The 16,305-nt window shown below is 47.0% G+C and overlaps 1 protein-coding gene across 3 annotated transcripts in view; it reads left to right on the top strand.

Annotated features, from left to right (window-relative positions):
* The window catches only part of LOC117963782 (multiple epidermal growth factor-like domains protein 6), an 84,282-nt gene that overhangs the window by 57,861 nt on the left and 10,116 nt on the right, over positions 1–16,305 (top strand). For all 3 annotated transcript variants that reach the window (XM_059002647.1, XM_059002650.1, XM_059002649.1), the window contains 14 exons: positions 3,511–3,633; positions 6,637–6,762; positions 8,825–8,947; positions 9,147–9,269; positions 9,392–9,529; positions 11,174–11,296; positions 11,628–11,750; positions 12,247–12,414; positions 12,519–12,650; positions 12,940–13,068; positions 13,177–13,305; positions 13,486–13,620; positions 13,780–13,914; positions 15,163–15,288. In XM_059002647.1, the coding sequence (XP_058858630.1) occupies positions 3,511–3,633; positions 6,637–6,762; positions 8,825–8,947; positions 9,147–9,269; positions 9,392–9,529; positions 11,174–11,296; positions 11,628–11,750; positions 12,247–12,414; positions 12,519–12,650; positions 12,940–13,068; positions 13,177–13,305; positions 13,486–13,620; positions 13,780–13,914; positions 15,163–15,288 (1,833 nt within the window). The remainder of the gene's footprint in view (positions 1–3,510; positions 3,634–6,636; positions 6,763–8,824; positions 8,948–9,146; positions 9,270–9,391; positions 9,530–11,173; positions 11,297–11,627; positions 11,751–12,246; positions 12,415–12,518; positions 12,651–12,939; positions 13,069–13,176; positions 13,306–13,485; positions 13,621–13,779; positions 13,915–15,162; positions 15,289–16,305) is intronic.

Here is a 16,305-nt window from a genome sequence, read left to right on the forward strand (position 1 = left end):
TCTCTCTCACCTCCCTCCTATCGACTCCTTTTCACAACTCTCCGTAGACTCTGCTACCTCCACCCTCTTCTCCTCACTCACCTCCTCCCTCGACTCCCTCTGTCCCCTCACCTCCCGACCTGCTCGCCCCTCCCCTCCCCATCCCTGGCTCTCCTCTGTGCTCCGCTCGGCAAGAATCACACTGCGATCTGCTGAAAAGAAATGGAAGAGAACCAAACTCCCTGCTGCCCTAGACCTTTACCGCACTCTTCTCTCCTCCTTCTCCTCTACTCTCTCCTCTGCTAAATGTGCTTATTTCCAATCTGTAATCCAAGCCTCCACTAACAACCCACGTAAACTATTCTCTACCTTCTCCTCCCTCCTAAACCCTCCCCCCCCTCCTCCTCCCTCCTCTATCTCCCCTGACGACTTTGCCTCCTTCTTCTCTTCTAAAATCTCAGATATCCGCAAACTCTTTAACACCTCTCCCTCCCCCGCACCCCCTCCTGCTCCAACCCCTACACCCACTACATCCCCTACTAACTCGCCCTCCCTCTCCACCTTCTTGCCCCTCTCAGACTCTGACCTCTCCTCCCTGCTCCAGGGTCACAAACCCACCACGTGTGCCTTGGACCCCCTCCTCACTCACCTCTTTCAAGCTGCTGCTCCTGCTCTACTCCCCTTCATCTCCTCCCTCCTCAACACCTCTCTACTTTCTGGCATCTTCCCCTCTGCCTTCAAAAAAGCCTCTATCACTCCCCTCCTCAAAAAACCTACCCTCGACCCCACCTCCCTCCAGAGCTACCGTCCTGTCTCCCTCCTACCCTTCCTCTCCAAAACCCTCGAGCGGACTGTACACCGCCAGCTCTCTGCTTTCCTGTCCAACCACTCTCTGCTTGACCCTCTCCAATCTGGCTTCCGCTCTGCTCACTCCTCTGTCTGTCACCAACTCACTTAAGTGTGCCCGAGCTGCCTCTCTCTCCTCTGTCCTAATTCTCCTCGACCTCTCTGCTGCCTTTGACACTGTTGATCACTCTATTCTACTATCATCTCTTGCTGACCTGGGGATCTCTGGCACTGCTCTGGCCTGGTTCTCCTCCTACCTCTCCAACCGCACTTACCAGGTAACCTGGCGTGGAGCAACCTCCACACCTCACCCTCTCTTGACTGGAGTCCCCCAAGGGTCAGTCTTGGGTCCTCTCCTGTTCTCTCTCTACACCCGCTCCCTGGGCCCCCTCATCGCATCCTATGGTTTCTCATACCATTTCTATGCTGATGATGCTCAGATTTTCCTCTCCTTCCCCACCTCTGACTCCACCATCTCCTCCCGTATCTCTACCTGTCTGTCTGCTATTTCCTCCTGGATGCACTCGCATCACCTCAAACTCAACCTCTCTAAATCTGACCTCCTTTTCTTTCCCTCCTCCTCCCCCTCCTCTGATCTCTCTATCTCTGTTCCTCTGGAATCTACCACACTCTCTCCCTCTTCCTCAGCTAAGAACCTTGGAGTCACCCTGGACCCCTGCCTCTCTTATTCCCAGCACATCTCCACTCTGGCACACACTTGCAGATTCTTCCTGAGCAACATCCGAAGAATCCGACCCTTCCTCACCAACTATGCTACCCAGCTCCTGGTCCAGGCCCTGGTACTCTCCCGCCTAGACTACTGCAACTCCCTCCTGGCTGGCCTCCCTGCGTCCGCCACCCGTCCGCTCCAGCTCATCCAGAACTCTGCTGCTCGCCTGGTGTTCTCTCTACCTCGCTTCGCCCACGCTACTCCACTACTCCGCTCGCTCCACTGGCTCCCGATCACCGCTCGCATCCAGTTCAAGACTCTTGTACTAGCCTACAGATGCCTTGATCAGACTGCACCCAGCTACCTCCAGACCCTCATCTCTCCCTACACCCCCACTCGACCTCTCCGCTCCGCCTGCACTAGAAGACTGGCTCTACCTCCGCTACGCTCCCCTGCCTCCCGAGCCCGCTCCTTCTCCACCCTTGCTCCGCAGTGGTGGAACGACCTTCCTACAGATGTCAGGACTGCCCAGTCCCTGACCACATTCCGGCGCCTCCTTAAGACTCACCTCTTCAAACAGCACCTGTAGAACTCCTCTGTTGTATCCTGGGACACTATCACCCTTCATTTAAATATGCTTTATTTTGCTCTTATCTGCCCCCTATTTTACTGCATTTAATCCTGTACCTCAGAATATTGTAATCTGCCAAGTGTTTAATCTGTAGTATTTTGTACTTAATCATATCCTGATGTAACTATCACTACTTAATCATATCCTGATGTAACTTTCACTATTATCTGCTGTATTATTGAATTGTGGTTTGTCACACTTGAGAATTATTGTATTTCTTGTTCTTATTGTATGACTTATATTGTAACACTTGAATGTATTTGTATTTGCTTGCGATTGTAAGTCGCCCTGGATAAGGGCGTCTGCTAAGAAATAAATAATAATAATAATAATAATAATAAATAGGTTACCCTAGAAAGTATAACAAATAGAGGCAAGGCAAGGAAAAGGGATTATTTACTCTGGATCAGACACAACCAAAGCGTTTCAAGGGTTATGTGCTGAGTGTGCATAATGTGCTGTAGATTGCGTGGCTCATGGGGGGTATCAGTGCATCCCCGGAGATGGTCCTGTTTTCACAGTATTTAAGAGTGATTGCTCATCTCAGAAGCGTGCTTCCCGAGGTTGATATTTTAACTGCGGGTATGCAGACTCACGGCTTCCATCGAGGGCTTGTTATCTACAGGAAATAGCTGATTAGTTAACCCCTAACCCCCAGGCGACAAAGTGGACATTCCTGCAAAGCTTTTAGGTTTGGTTTTGGGTTCTACAAGTGCCCACTTTCTTCCAGGCGGAAGGCAGGGGATCAGGGGTCTAAATGCGGCAGCTGTCCAGGCTTTAGATTTTAATCGCAATGGCAGACGCTTCGGGAACCTCTTGCTCCAGTTCCTTGCAGAAGCAAGACATGACTACAGTATATCATCACTACAGCCTTGAGCTATGGAGATATATGATCATGTCACAGGGGGACAGGGGTCTAGTGGAGGTCTCTGCACAATGCAAAGTGTTTCATATGACGTGTGAAACCCTTTGGTTAATGCCTTCTTCAGTGCACTTGTTTAAGTTGGTACAGTATGCAATGCAGTTCAGATTCATTACGAAGTGGAGTTGAACTGCAGGAGCTGCTCCCACCTCACTGATCTCTTGTCTTCATATGGGCTTTGTTTTTCTGAATGGCTGTCAAGCTACATCATTATTTATTTGCCTAAGGGAAGCTGGAATGCTGTAAAGCCATTCCATTTCTTTAAGGAAAGCTGAACAGGCTGATTGTTCGATCGGGTTTCTGTGAGAAGCACAGATTCTCCACTCAGCAGCTTTTTAACTTTATTTTCAGGACAGGATTGTCAAGTTGTGCTAAAGGCGACATGCTTGCTAATGCTAATAATAACTAACAATACTACTCATGTCCTTTCCTTCTCTTTTTCTTTCTCCTGTCAATCTGCAGACGTTGATGAATGCCAAGTGCACAACGGGGGTTGCCAGCACAGATGCGTGAACACCCCGGGATCGTACTTCTGTGAGTGCAAGCCGGGGTCTCGCCTGCATACGGACGGACGGACCTGCATCGGTGAGGCATGCTGGGCTGCTGATAGAGATCTGATTAGGGGGGTACAGGAGAGGGTCCAGGTTTGGTCTTGTGGGACGGTTAAGCCCACGGAACACCAACTATTAGGCAACTCTTTCTGGCAACCTGAGCAGGGTGTCCTGGAAAAACCTGATAATCCACAATTTCATTTTCCATAGACACTGCATGTGTGTATAAGATAATTAGAGTGGTAGCCAGCTGAACAGTTGGATAGATAGATGCTGCAAACTAGACTTGATCTGTCGGCTTTCTGGAGGTGCCTGTATTTTGATTCAATACAAGCTCTTTACTCCTGAGCGCTGATCCTTTCCAATGCAGTCCCGGTTGACCGCTTGGCAGGCGGTTCTTTCTAAATGGAGAGCAGTTCAAAGACAGGGCCTTTTGAAGGAGGTAGGTGCCCCGATGCATTTTTTTTTTAAGGCTAATGCTCTGCGCTCCTGTAACAATATGCATCTTTCTGGACACAAGCAGTATAGGAGGTATTGTGGCATTTCCAGAGAGTTGTGGGAATCTCACAAAGGACAATGCAGCGGTGCAAAGCTCTGAGGACTGCCTCTGAATTCCTGCTCTTTGTCCCCCTGATGCTATCGCTCTAATGCCTGTTGAAAGGCATGGCACTGCTCAGTTCCCCCTGCCGCTCGGCGACCCCGATCCCTGATTAATGTGATGTTCTTGGCAGCAGTGGCTGGCTGGCAGGCACCAGAGCTCTAAGTCTCTGCCAATGTCAGTCTCCTGCAAGAAAGCATTCCAACGTCTCTGCACCTCACAGAGGCCACGGAAACACTTTCCATACAGTTTGGGAGCGAAATAATTAATTAGTTTCCTCTTTCTGGATCCGCTCCTTTGTTTTGCTGCACTATCTCTGGATTGTTCTGTTTTAGTTTGTCCTGTTTTTTTTTTATTCCAGTTACAATCGGGTGGGGGGAATGGTTAAAGATCGGGGCTGGGAGTCGGGAGATCAGGGTTCGAATCCTACAGCTTAGATGCGCGGAACTGGAAAGTTGACTTCACTCAATCTAGGAAGTGATCTGGAAACTGGCTTCAAGAGCAAAGTGTCGTTACTGTTAATTAAATAGTTAATTTTCATGTAGAAAACACACTACTGGAAAAACCTGTCTGTAGCAGTTTTAGCAATGGAAGAGTGCCAGTACTCCCTCAAGAAACATATTCATACCATATCTACCCCCTACAAAACTAATCTTGGATGTAACAAAGCTTCAAATAATGTACTTATGGCTTGTTGTTTCTTGCTAGTTATGTAAAATTTGCAGCCATATCCTAAATCAACAGAACCTCTATCCAGGTCAGGAAAACTTAACTATTTAATAACATGGAGAGACATGGCCCTTGATTACGAGTTAGGTAAACGTAAATACCAGGCTTCATGGGGGGAAATGGTGCTGTCATCCTGCATGAAATAACTTACAGCAGGTCATGTTTTTATTTCAAGAGAGAATGAGTTTCTGCAACCCCCTTAGCTGCAGCCGATGGGGGGGTCAGAGGGGGCCTAGAAATCTGTGTAAATATTGAAATGAGCGAGACGTGGCCCGTGTCAGAACTTTATCCCCATTATCGGTGGGTTTTTAACTAAACCAACAGAGCTTGACAGGCCTAGAAAATGACAAGGAGCCCCCCTGACGATAGGTATGAAAACAGAGCAGGCCTCACTCAGCCTGTCACCGTGACAACCAAGCGCAAGCCACAGCTCAGGATTCCTACCTTAAGCCAGACGAGGAGAGAAGACTGGAAATGCACTTTGAGAAGAATGGCAGACCTCTTGCACGTTCCTAGCACCTGTTTCTTTCAGCTTCTGATATATATATATATATATATATATATATATATATATATATATATATATATATATATATATATTTTGAAATTGAAAATTGAATCCAAAGTCATCATCGTTTTTCTGGGCAATACTGTGGTTCAATGGGTAAATAAATAAACACAAATGTAGTAAGAGATATGGAGAAAACCGTGGGGCCCAGCGAAGCTATTATTTCAGTGATTCAGAGGCCTCTTGCTTGTGTTCCTGACCTTGAATTGGATCCGATTTCCTGAAACCGATGTGTTCTTGTGGTTTCACTTAAAACCAAACGAGAACTTCACAAAACCACAAAGAATGAGTTTGAGGGAAGATGTATGTGTAACAGGCAGTGTTGTGTGACGCACTGTCGTTTGTGTGTGTGTAACAGGCAGTGTTGTGTGACGCACTGTTGTTTGTGTGTGTGTAACAGGCAGTGTTGTGTGACGCACTGCAGCTGAGATGAGGTTAAAAGCTCTAAAACCACGAATGCAGACGAGCCCGTCTTATTTGCATTCATAATGCTTGTGGTGTGTGGGGTCGCCGGATTGCATCCAGCCTCCACCCTGTTCCACTCAATATCTAAATATATCATCACAAGTGTGTTAATGGAGCATTCAATCAGCAAGAACTGAGACTGCCTTTGTTGCACACAGAATCCGTCACACATCTGCAGTACGGACCTGAACAATTACAAAATTAGCCGCGACATACATCTGAATTAGTGAGACACTGATTTTTAACTTATGGCACAGCTAAATCGCCCCTAGGAAATTGAGCCTCTTGATTGAATATTACAAGCAAGAAGCTAAATAAACGCATTGCTAAAGACTTGCGCACACATGACTCAGTGAGGCAGATATTAATGCAGGAAATGTGTTACAGAGACAGATTTCAAACCAGAAGAGGAGAGCGAGACAGACATGTTATCCACCCTACAGCTCGTTCACTTCAGTAGGGCAAGGAAACTCAGTGAGAATTCCGCCTGGATCACAAACAGGAGAGCCACGAGCGTAAAGCCAAAACCTGATGCTGAGCAGAACATTGTTAGGCACCAAGACACATTTATTTTGGCTTCCTCGTCGGGTTCGACGTAGAGAGAAAGAGAGAATGGCCTACTGCCTAAACAGAAAACCCGTTTGAATAATGGTGCTATCTCTTTCCTTTCTCCCCAGCTGTGAACACGTGCGCTATCAGCAATGGAGGCTGTGAGCAGGAGTGCGTCCAGCTGTCGATGGCACACTATCAGTGTCGCTGCCGACACAACTACCAGCTCACAGAGGACGGCAAGCACTGTAAACGTAAGTATTGCACTGACAGCGTCACTGGGATCATGCAGTGTCTCTTTAGTACTGTCGACGTATGGAAAATGCCAGCGTTGAGGCACCTCCTTTTAAATCAAGTAAAGCAGGGTCTGGAATGTATTTCTCACTGAGCGGTAACCAAACAGACAGGACCTCCCCCTCCAACATTGGAGACGAGGGATGTGCAGTAAATGAATTCTGAAAAAAAGAAGAAAGCTCATAGCAAAATGAAGTGACCGTATCTGATCAAGCTGTTAAACTACCCCTACCACTGCAAATAAAAAACGATCAGAAGTTTATGATTAAAGACCTTGGCTATTCCGTGATTTTAACCACAACATCATATATATATGAGAATGTCAGATAAATCCGTTCAAACAGGAAAAGAACAGCAGGAGCTAAGCGGATTCCAGACAGCGAAAGAGACTTGGCTGCCCGAGCTGGCCTCGCTGCGTTGTGTTTGAAATGTGTATCTGTTGGCAGCTTGATGTTGTGTATAAGGAGCCTGTTAGCAGTGTGCCTTTCCTGCTGCCCCAGCCCCACTCTGTCCCTGGCACTGCTGTGACCTGCCTTTCTCTGTTTTTACTATTACATCTACACTGGCTTTGGCAGGGTCCCCATACCTCCTGTTGGCTCATTTTAAGCATCACAGACATCTTGTGTAACTTTTGGCTTGAAGGTTCCAAGTCTGGATCATGCCTACAACAGCATTCTGTTCCTCCCAGAAACAAGGGTACGATCCAGGCCAAGCTCACTTGAAACAGATCTCAGTCTGGCTCAGAACTGTTATAGAATAATTTTCTTAGATTCGTCGGGGGTTATGTATCGCTAGCCGTCATTGTTCGGGTAAAAGAAAAGTTATGTGGTTGTATACTGTAGCACCTTCTCTTGTGTAAAAATCAGTTACAAGTGGTCTAGGGATGTGGAGTATCGATTCACACTCCATCAGTGATCAAAATCGAAAACAGTTCCACAGTCACTCGTTTTATTGAATTCTTTAATTTAATATTCATAGCCCGCAGCTGCAAATCATTTCAATTATCTTTTAGTGGATTTGACATTTGAATCATAGATGCTAGAGGAAAGGGCACGGGAGATCATGGCTATTCGTGTACAAAGTGGCAAACAAAGAAAAGGCATGGATGGCAGGAATGTTTTGTTAAAGATCGTATCTGCTAGAAGTACGATCCAGCATCTTGCTTTGGATTATACTGTGTCATGAACCATGAAGCTGTATACAGAATGACGGACAAATGTAATAGGGAACATGTGTGTATGCTCAAACCTGCCTCTGGGACTGATCTCTTGATGTGAACTCATGCACTTGCCATCCGATATCCCTATAAATAATAATCTGAAGGACGAGAGGCTGTGTCCCGGTATCTGGTCTTTAAACTCTAGACAGCAGTGCATGCGGTCTGCCAAGGGTCAGGGGTCAGGGGTGAGCTGCCTGCCTGGAGGTCACGTAGGTTCAAGTTTATTTTTGTTCTTGTCCGACCCCCTCCCGCTTCAGGAAAGAGCCACAAACACTAAATAAATAATTCAGCTGGGATTAAATATAGTAACAGCTTTCATAACATCGATCTGATAGAATAAGTGAAGCCAATGTGCAACAGAGAAATGTACGATAGGATCAGGGGGCAGCTTTGAATTACTGTGACGTTTCACGCAGACTCATTGGAGAGACTGTAAGAAGCTACAAACATCATGGTAACAGATCCACAGATATCAACAATATTAAAATGTACAAGTACAGTAGCTGGTTCTAATACACTTTTAAACTATACAAAAAAGAACTATATATATATATATATATATATATATATATATATATATATATATATATATATATATATATATCTTTCTCTCTCTCTCATATATATATATATATATATATATATATATATATATATATATATTATAGCAAGTCTGTACTGCAGTAGTGACATTTTGAGCGCTCAATGAATAGGGATTGCATCCATACTGAATCCCTTTCCCTGTCCTGGTGTATACTGACCTGTTGCCCTGACCGTGCTCTCTCCCATCCTCTCCTCTCCAGTGATGGACCCCTGTGGGGACAGGAACGGCCGCTGCATGCAGAAGTGCCGGAGCGAAGGCGGGGTGGCTCGCTGTGAGTGTCACCCCGGGTACACGCTGGCTGCCGACAGCAGGAGCTGTGAAGGTACAATACTGCTTCATTTTGCTGTGCTGTGGCTCTATTCAATCAAATCGCCAGACTGTCAAAAACGTGCATTAAAATTCAGTAAGCCTTACGAGCCTCTGGAAAGTCTCATCAAATGTCCAGGGTGCTTTATTTTTTTTTTTTTGATCGAGTCCACCGCTGCTTGACGGATGTCTCCATGTGTGTCTCTGAATTGCAGACACGGACGAGTGTGCGACCGGCCAGGCCTTGTGTTCACACGGCTGCCACAACACGCGGGGCTCCTTCTCCTGCATCTGTAACCCTGGATATGAGCTGGGGGCCGACGGGAAGCAGTGCTACAGTGAGTCTGACCTCAACCCCGGAGCACCGCTCCCTCTGTCCCTGCATGCGTCTCTGTAAAACAAGACACGGTATATTTGTACAGTGTGTCTGTAGCACTGACCGCCTCTGTGTGTGTCCCAGGGATCGAGATGGAGATTGTGAACAGCTGCGAGACCAACAACGGGGGCTGCTCACACCACTGCGGTCACTCCACTGCTGGACCGGTCTGCAGCTGTAACTACGGCAACACGCTGGACGAGGACCAGAAGACATGCGTGGGTAAGGAGAGAGCAGAGACAGTCCATACACTGCAATACAGACTAGACGGGACAGCCCTTCAACCCTCGCTTTGTGAATGTGCGCCATGACATGACTTCAGATCATAAATTGCATACAGGGCTCCAGAGTTGTCTGCAGATCCACATATCAGGTTAATTCCAGGGGGAAGCCATGGTCGTGTGTATCCCTACTTAAATAAAGGGCTTCAACCTTGCCCTGGAGGAGCACACTCTACTCCGAGATGAGCGAGAGGGTAGTTCGATCTCTTTTCCCATCCACTCCCAGGCAACCCCTATAAGGTACTATACAATATAACAGCGTTGTTTCATGATCTCTAAGAACTGTCCTTGGATCCTGGGCTTCACACCAGTCCACTTTGGAGAGGTAATGTGCATCTCTGGCATGTGTTGAACAGGTCAGATCTATCAGAGCTGTGCAAAAAAAAAAAAAATAAATCTGATTTGACTTTCACTTGAAACAGCGCATAATTCCAAGTGGTAAAAAGCTCTCATTCCACATGCCTGTAGTTCAGGTCTTTTGAATAGAATAATAAACTCATTTAACCTTTCATCTCTCACGAGTAGCTCTGTAATGATGCCTGGAGTGGATTAATGTGATGACAAAACTCATTTAGCATTGCTCTGACCTGCCCCCGGGGTGTGAATGCCCTTTCCTCAGCCCTGCGTTTTCCTGTCGTGTTGTTCCAGCTGCAGGCGGGGAGTCTGGTAGCACGGTCTCTCTCTTGCTGGTCTCTTGTGTTTCTGATGCACACAGGCAACCGCAACCAGGTGACTTACCAGGCCTGAGGGCAGCTGACTGTCTCACTGCCGCGGTATGTCCTGGATCAGAATAAATTAAAGAAACATCTCTGGTCTGTATATCCTTTCCCTGCGGTCTTCACTGAAGGAAGTGATTCAAATCATTGTGTCGCACGTGTTGGGCAAGAGCAGATTTTCTGTGGATTTTTGTCTGGGATAACTAAAATAACCTAAAGTAGCCTTATTTTCTTTCCATTTTTTGGGTTTTTTTTTGCTCTTTTTTAAGTTTAAAGATTTCTTGCATTTATTTAGAGCCCTGTACTGTGCAGCAAACCAGGTGTGTGTGAGAGCGTGATTTATCCAGCTCCTTCTTAATGTCTGGCTACATTCTTTAATCGGGTGAAAAATAAACATGTAGTTTTAGCATTTGGAACATTTGAAATCAATTAAGAACTCAAGGCCAAGGTTCCTTTCCAATCCCTAATATCCCATAACCACCATCCATGCAAAGATTTACAACTTTAGAACATACGATAAGGACCATAAATAGCCCAGTGGAAACTTGAATATCTGAATTTAAACCACTCTGTATAATATTATCGTACCCTTAGCTTGCCACGCACAACCCTACTGGCTAAAGCAGTGCTATTGCCCAAGTCACTCTAGCAGTCAATAGGCTATTGCCCTCTGATGCTACTCAGCAGTCAAAAGCAAATACACTGATGAGGGTAAAACTAAAATAATCTTTGATGGCCAGGAATGGGTGCTTTGACAAGAGCTTACCCGACATGTAACCTCTTTTATTTTGCTCTTCATGAGGGTGGTTGGTTTTTGATTCGCACAGTGCTCACAGTATTGCAGTAACAGTATCCTCTCCCCTCTGCAGATATAGATGAGTGTGGAGGAGGGGACTCCTGTTGTGAGCAGGATTGCTCCAACTATCCTGGGGGCTACGAGTGCTACTGTGGGGCCGGTTACAGGCTCAACATCGATGGGTGTGGCTGTGATGGTAAGAACTCAATACGGATGTTTTTCTAAATGCACCAAACCAGTATATCAATGTATTTGCACAAAGCATAGACCTTGTGGAGTGCATTGCTCCAGCATTCTTCCTTTTGGATTTCATACTTTTATAATACGGCCCTCCACCAGTGTTCCTGTTGCACAGCAAGTGCTTTTTACGTATGTACAGTACGGTACGTGTTGGGTCCAGTTTGAGCAGGACACTGCATTTAGCACACCATACGTGCAGCACTATACAGATCATGTTGCGTAACAGGACTGTGCCGCGCTGAGGTGATAATCCTGAGGCTTCTCAACCCCTGTGCCCTTCTTTACAGACGAGGACGAGTGCCTGTCTGACAACGGGGGCTGTGATCACACCTGCCAGAACACTGCCGGCTCCTTCCAGTGTTACTGCGAGATCGGACACAAGCTTGATGAGGACCGCAGGAGCTGCATTCGTAAGTACAGCACCAAGCGCCATCCTCGTCCCCCTGTCTCCTAGCCCTGGCAGTCCAAGAGCCATTTATCAGGGCTTATGCAGGTTAAAGAAGCTGAGACACAATGTTACCCACTCAGTGGTATAACAGCTGTGTTAATTATTTTTTAATAGAACTATTCTGCTGAATTATCACGTAGAAATACAAACAACAGACTATTACCCATCAGTGTGGTGCTTCTACATATTATGACTGAGTGTGTTATACAGTAGTTCTGAATGCTGCATTAATCTGTTTTAAATGATATATTCATATGTACTGACTTTTTAGGTATTTAGTGTAACAGGGCGGAGGCTGGGTGCGAACCAGCGACCGCACACACCGCAACACTGCCTGTTAGATAAGCAGCAAGAACCGTGCAGAGGGGTTATAAAAAAGGTGGCACTGTCAGAGGAGGCGGTGTCTTGGTTTTGAGGGGAGAGCTCTGGGTGACGCCCCCGCGTGTGTGTCCCTGCAGCTCTGGAGGACCCAGTGGAAGCCCTGAACAGCCGGCGAGCCGTGGAGAGACCCATCCCCCAGGTGACTCTGCTGAGAGAGGAGTACACCCAGCTCTTCGAGGAGGGAGAGGAGTACGACGAGGGCGAGGGGGAGCTGCGTGGAGAGCACACCCTGGCTGAGAAATTTGGTAAAAAAGGGCGCAGGGGTACAGCGTAGCTCAGGCAGGCCAGAGGGTCTGCAGTACACAAGGAACCCGGTTTGAGTCGTCTCTTCTCCCTGTTGGTTTCTCAGTGTGCCTGGACAACACGTTTGGTCACGACTGCAGCCTGACGTGCGAGGACTGCTCGAACGGAGGAGTGTGTGGCCCTGAGAGGGACGGCTGTGAGTGCCCTGACGGCTGGACCGGGGTCGTGTGCAACCAGAGTGAGTCTGCAGCAGAGTGTTCACCTCGCAAAGCACCACAGCAGTGTAATTCAAACCGATTAGAGTGTGAAGTTTCCAGTGGGGTAACCAACTAGAAAAAACTTTGGAAATAGTTTTTGTCAGAGATGGAGTTTGGGCGCTTTTAAAAGTCTTTAAGTGTTAAAAATAATCGAATAATTCAATTTATAGCGCTTGTTATTTTGCTTTATATAAAAAGGACAGTAAATGGCAGTGATTGAAACAGACCTCCGTCAATCTCTTCTGCTTTTTCCTCTTGTTTCTGCCCCAGCTTGCCCAGAGGGGACCTTCGGTAAGAACTGCAGCTTCTCCTGCAAGTGTAAGAACGGAGCGGCCTGTGACCCCATCACTGGCCGCTGCCGCTGCCCACCGGGAGTGAGTGGGGAGATGTGTGAGGATGGTGAGTGACCTTTGATCTCTTACCAGGCCACGCACAGCTAAAAGGGTCATCGGACCAAAGTTTCTACATCTTAACATGTGATGTGATTGGGTGCGTCCTTGTTTTCAGGCTGCCCGAAGGGTTTCTACGGGAAGCACTGCAATAAGAAGTGTAACTGTGCCAACAACGGGCGCTGCCACCGCACCTACGGAGCCTGCCTGTGCGACCCAGGTCTCTACGGGAGATACTGCCACCTTCGTGAGTACCTCCGGCACCCATCAGTTTGACAAACTTCTATCCATCTACTCTACCTACAGTCCATGAAGCAAACATACCTATGTTCTTAACACCTCTCTCTCTCTCTCTCTCTCTCTCTCTCTCTCTCTCTCTCTCTCTCTCTCTCTCTCTCTCTCTCTCTCTCTCTCTCTCTCTCTCCAGCATGCCCGAAGTGGGCGTTTGGCCCCGGCTGCTCGGAGGAGTGTCAGTGTGTGCAGCGGAACACCCAGGAATGCAACCGGAGGGACGGGGGCTGTGTCTGCAAGCCCGGCTACAGTGGCAGCACCTGCCAGGACGGTGAGTCTGAACCAGTCTAGGAAATAATAACTAGGATAACAGAGCAGAGCTAAACTCAAAAGAGAGTGCTGCATGCATCTAGCTTGAAGTCATGGCGGAAACAGTGGCTAAGGCGGTTCATTATCTGCAATGGTTAATAACCAGTGTTTCTTTTTGAAGAATGCAGCCCTGGTTTCTATGGCTCTGGTTGCAAGAGAAAGTGCGAGTGTCCCGCGGGTGTTCCCTGCGATCACGTGAGCGGCGCGTGCAAGAGAGAGTGTCCGGCGGGCTACAGCGGAGAGAACTGCGACCAAGGTGAGCTGTCTTTACTGGAATAGACTGTGCTTCAAGGTGTAGGGGTTCAAATCAACATTGGCAATGGGATGACATGCTAAAGACGAAGGTAGAAACAGACAATATCAGCCAGGCTCCATCTTAAATGGTGGCACTCCATTTTAACATTCATTAAAAGGACCTTGTGTGTTCAGTGGGGAGTTTTAAAGGCTTAAAGTTTGAATATACGGTATACTGTTACTATATGGGTTTAAGCACCATAAACTCATTGCATTTTTCAACTAAACACAACAAACAATGAGTCAAATGCACATTTCCTTAATCCTTTAAATACTGGTCTTTAAATCATGGTATGGCATGTGCTTTAATCTCTGGTAACTGTATCTCCTGTTTTGTAATTCAGGCAATAGACTGGGCAGACAACGACAAACAAAAAAAAGTACATTGAGATTTTGTCTGGCTTTAGAAACTGGGATGTTTCCGTTTGGTCCTTAATAACCAGTTTATTTTGGAAAGCCTGTTTCCAAAGAGATTCAAACTCAGCTGTGTTTGAGAGTCGCTGCAATTTTTTTGCCCCAAAGACCCCCCTGTTCTACTCAAGCTGACTGCCTGCTGCTGGTTGTCGCCAAGGTTGTTGCCAAGGTGTCCGTGCTAATCGCCTGTTCAGCAGTGACATTGGAAATCATCTATCAGGGGCTTATAAAAATGCCTGTGGTTCCTCAAGGAGAGTATCACTGGAAATAACAGAAATATTTGTATAGAAACACTGAGCTGGCAGCCACTGTAAGCCGCCTGGAAGCTATTAAACCATCTGTCATCAATTAGGAACAACTTTGGGAAAACAAGGAAATGGAGTTCTTTTTTTTGTTTATTTCTTCAATTCCTTCTCAATTTTGAGACTTACTTTTCCTTTTTAATGTGTATACCTGGGGCTCTCACCATAATGACAACGCCCATCTCGCCAGCCTGCCTCCACTCTGCCTACCTCTCAGGCCCCTTGTTAATTCCCCTAATACCAGTGCATGCCAAAGGATACACTGAGCTCCTTTAACCTCCTGTGTCACAGCCCAGGACTCACGGTACAGAAACCAACTACCTTCCACATTGCAGTCCAGAACCCATTCCACTGATCTACCCAAACTAACTACCTTCCACACTGCTTCTCTCCACACCTGCAGTCCAGCAAGCTAGCCACAGAACACAGGTAAGCAGGGGCAGTACAGCTGCAGCCAGGGATCCTGACACTTTGTTTCTCTCCTGCTGGGACAGCGTGTCCAGAGGGAAGGTTCGGAGTGAACTGCTTGGAGCCATGCTCCTGCGGAGGATCCCCGTGCGACAGGGTGAGCGGAGAGTGCAGATGTCCTGCTGGGAGGATCGGCCCCAGCTGTGAGCGAGGTGAGAGGAGAGGGGACTGGGTGTCAGACAAGCGCACTTTAACGTGGGAGTAATAATGAGGGGATCCTGCAGGAGATCTGTCAGGAGGAAACAAAGCACAATACACTCTTGCAAGTGCACACAAAACACATTTAATAACAAGTGGCACTAGCTGTGATATTTGGGAAACTGATCATGTGGCACCAGCAATCTGGCACAGTTTCTTTTTTGTACCTAAAGAACTTGAAGTGGAGTGTAAGTTTCTCATGCCTTTCATGTGTTTCCGATTCCGAGCCGAGAGTTGTGTGGAGGGACTGCAGTAGAAAAGTCAAGGCAATAGTTTGGGGCTCCCAAATAATAAGACGGATGGGAGGCAACGAAAGAAAGAGGGTGGGTCGGGTTCACGGTTCTTTGAATTCTTTGATGTTTCGTTGACATGAGAGGGGGTGACAGGCGCTCTATTTGGGTGCCAGAGGTCTGGCTCGATCGGGACGTCCCAGCAGAGATTGAACCCAGTGGTTTTGGCTTCGTGATTTGGCCCGGAAGTGGAAATCTTATCGGCTGTGAACGAGGTGACATTAATCACTAGCTATCAAATGATGGCTTTGCACATAAATACCGGTGGTTATTTTATAAATGCACACTTAAAACTGCGTGCTTAAAACAAAGGACGTGGAAGAGATTCTGTTCCTTTTTTGGGATGGAAGGAGGTGGTTGTAATTATTTTCCTTATCTCCAAGCTCTCACTAACTAAACGCTGTAATAACAGACACATCTGGCTTTGTAATGGAAGGTCGCAGAGGTGTAGAATGTTCAGACTCGAGTTAAACTTCACTTACAACATTAGAACGCCGACAGCCAATGAAGAATCCATTCAGACATGAATTAACCCTTTCAGTCCTGAAAGAGGAAGACCCGCCTTTCCTTAGCGGCATATGTTAACATATGCCTTCGGAAATCACATAGGAACTTCAGGGGACTCCTAGGTCGTGTATAAATATATGTAAAACAACAACTCATGTGTAGTCAATAAAGGAG

Source organism: Acipenser ruthenus, chromosome 27, assembly GCF_902713425.1.
Source record: "Acipenser ruthenus chromosome 27, fAciRut3.2 maternal haplotype, whole genome shotgun sequence".
In the NCBI taxonomy this organism is placed as follows: Eukaryota; Metazoa; Chordata; class Actinopteri; order Acipenseriformes; family Acipenseridae; genus Acipenser; species Acipenser ruthenus.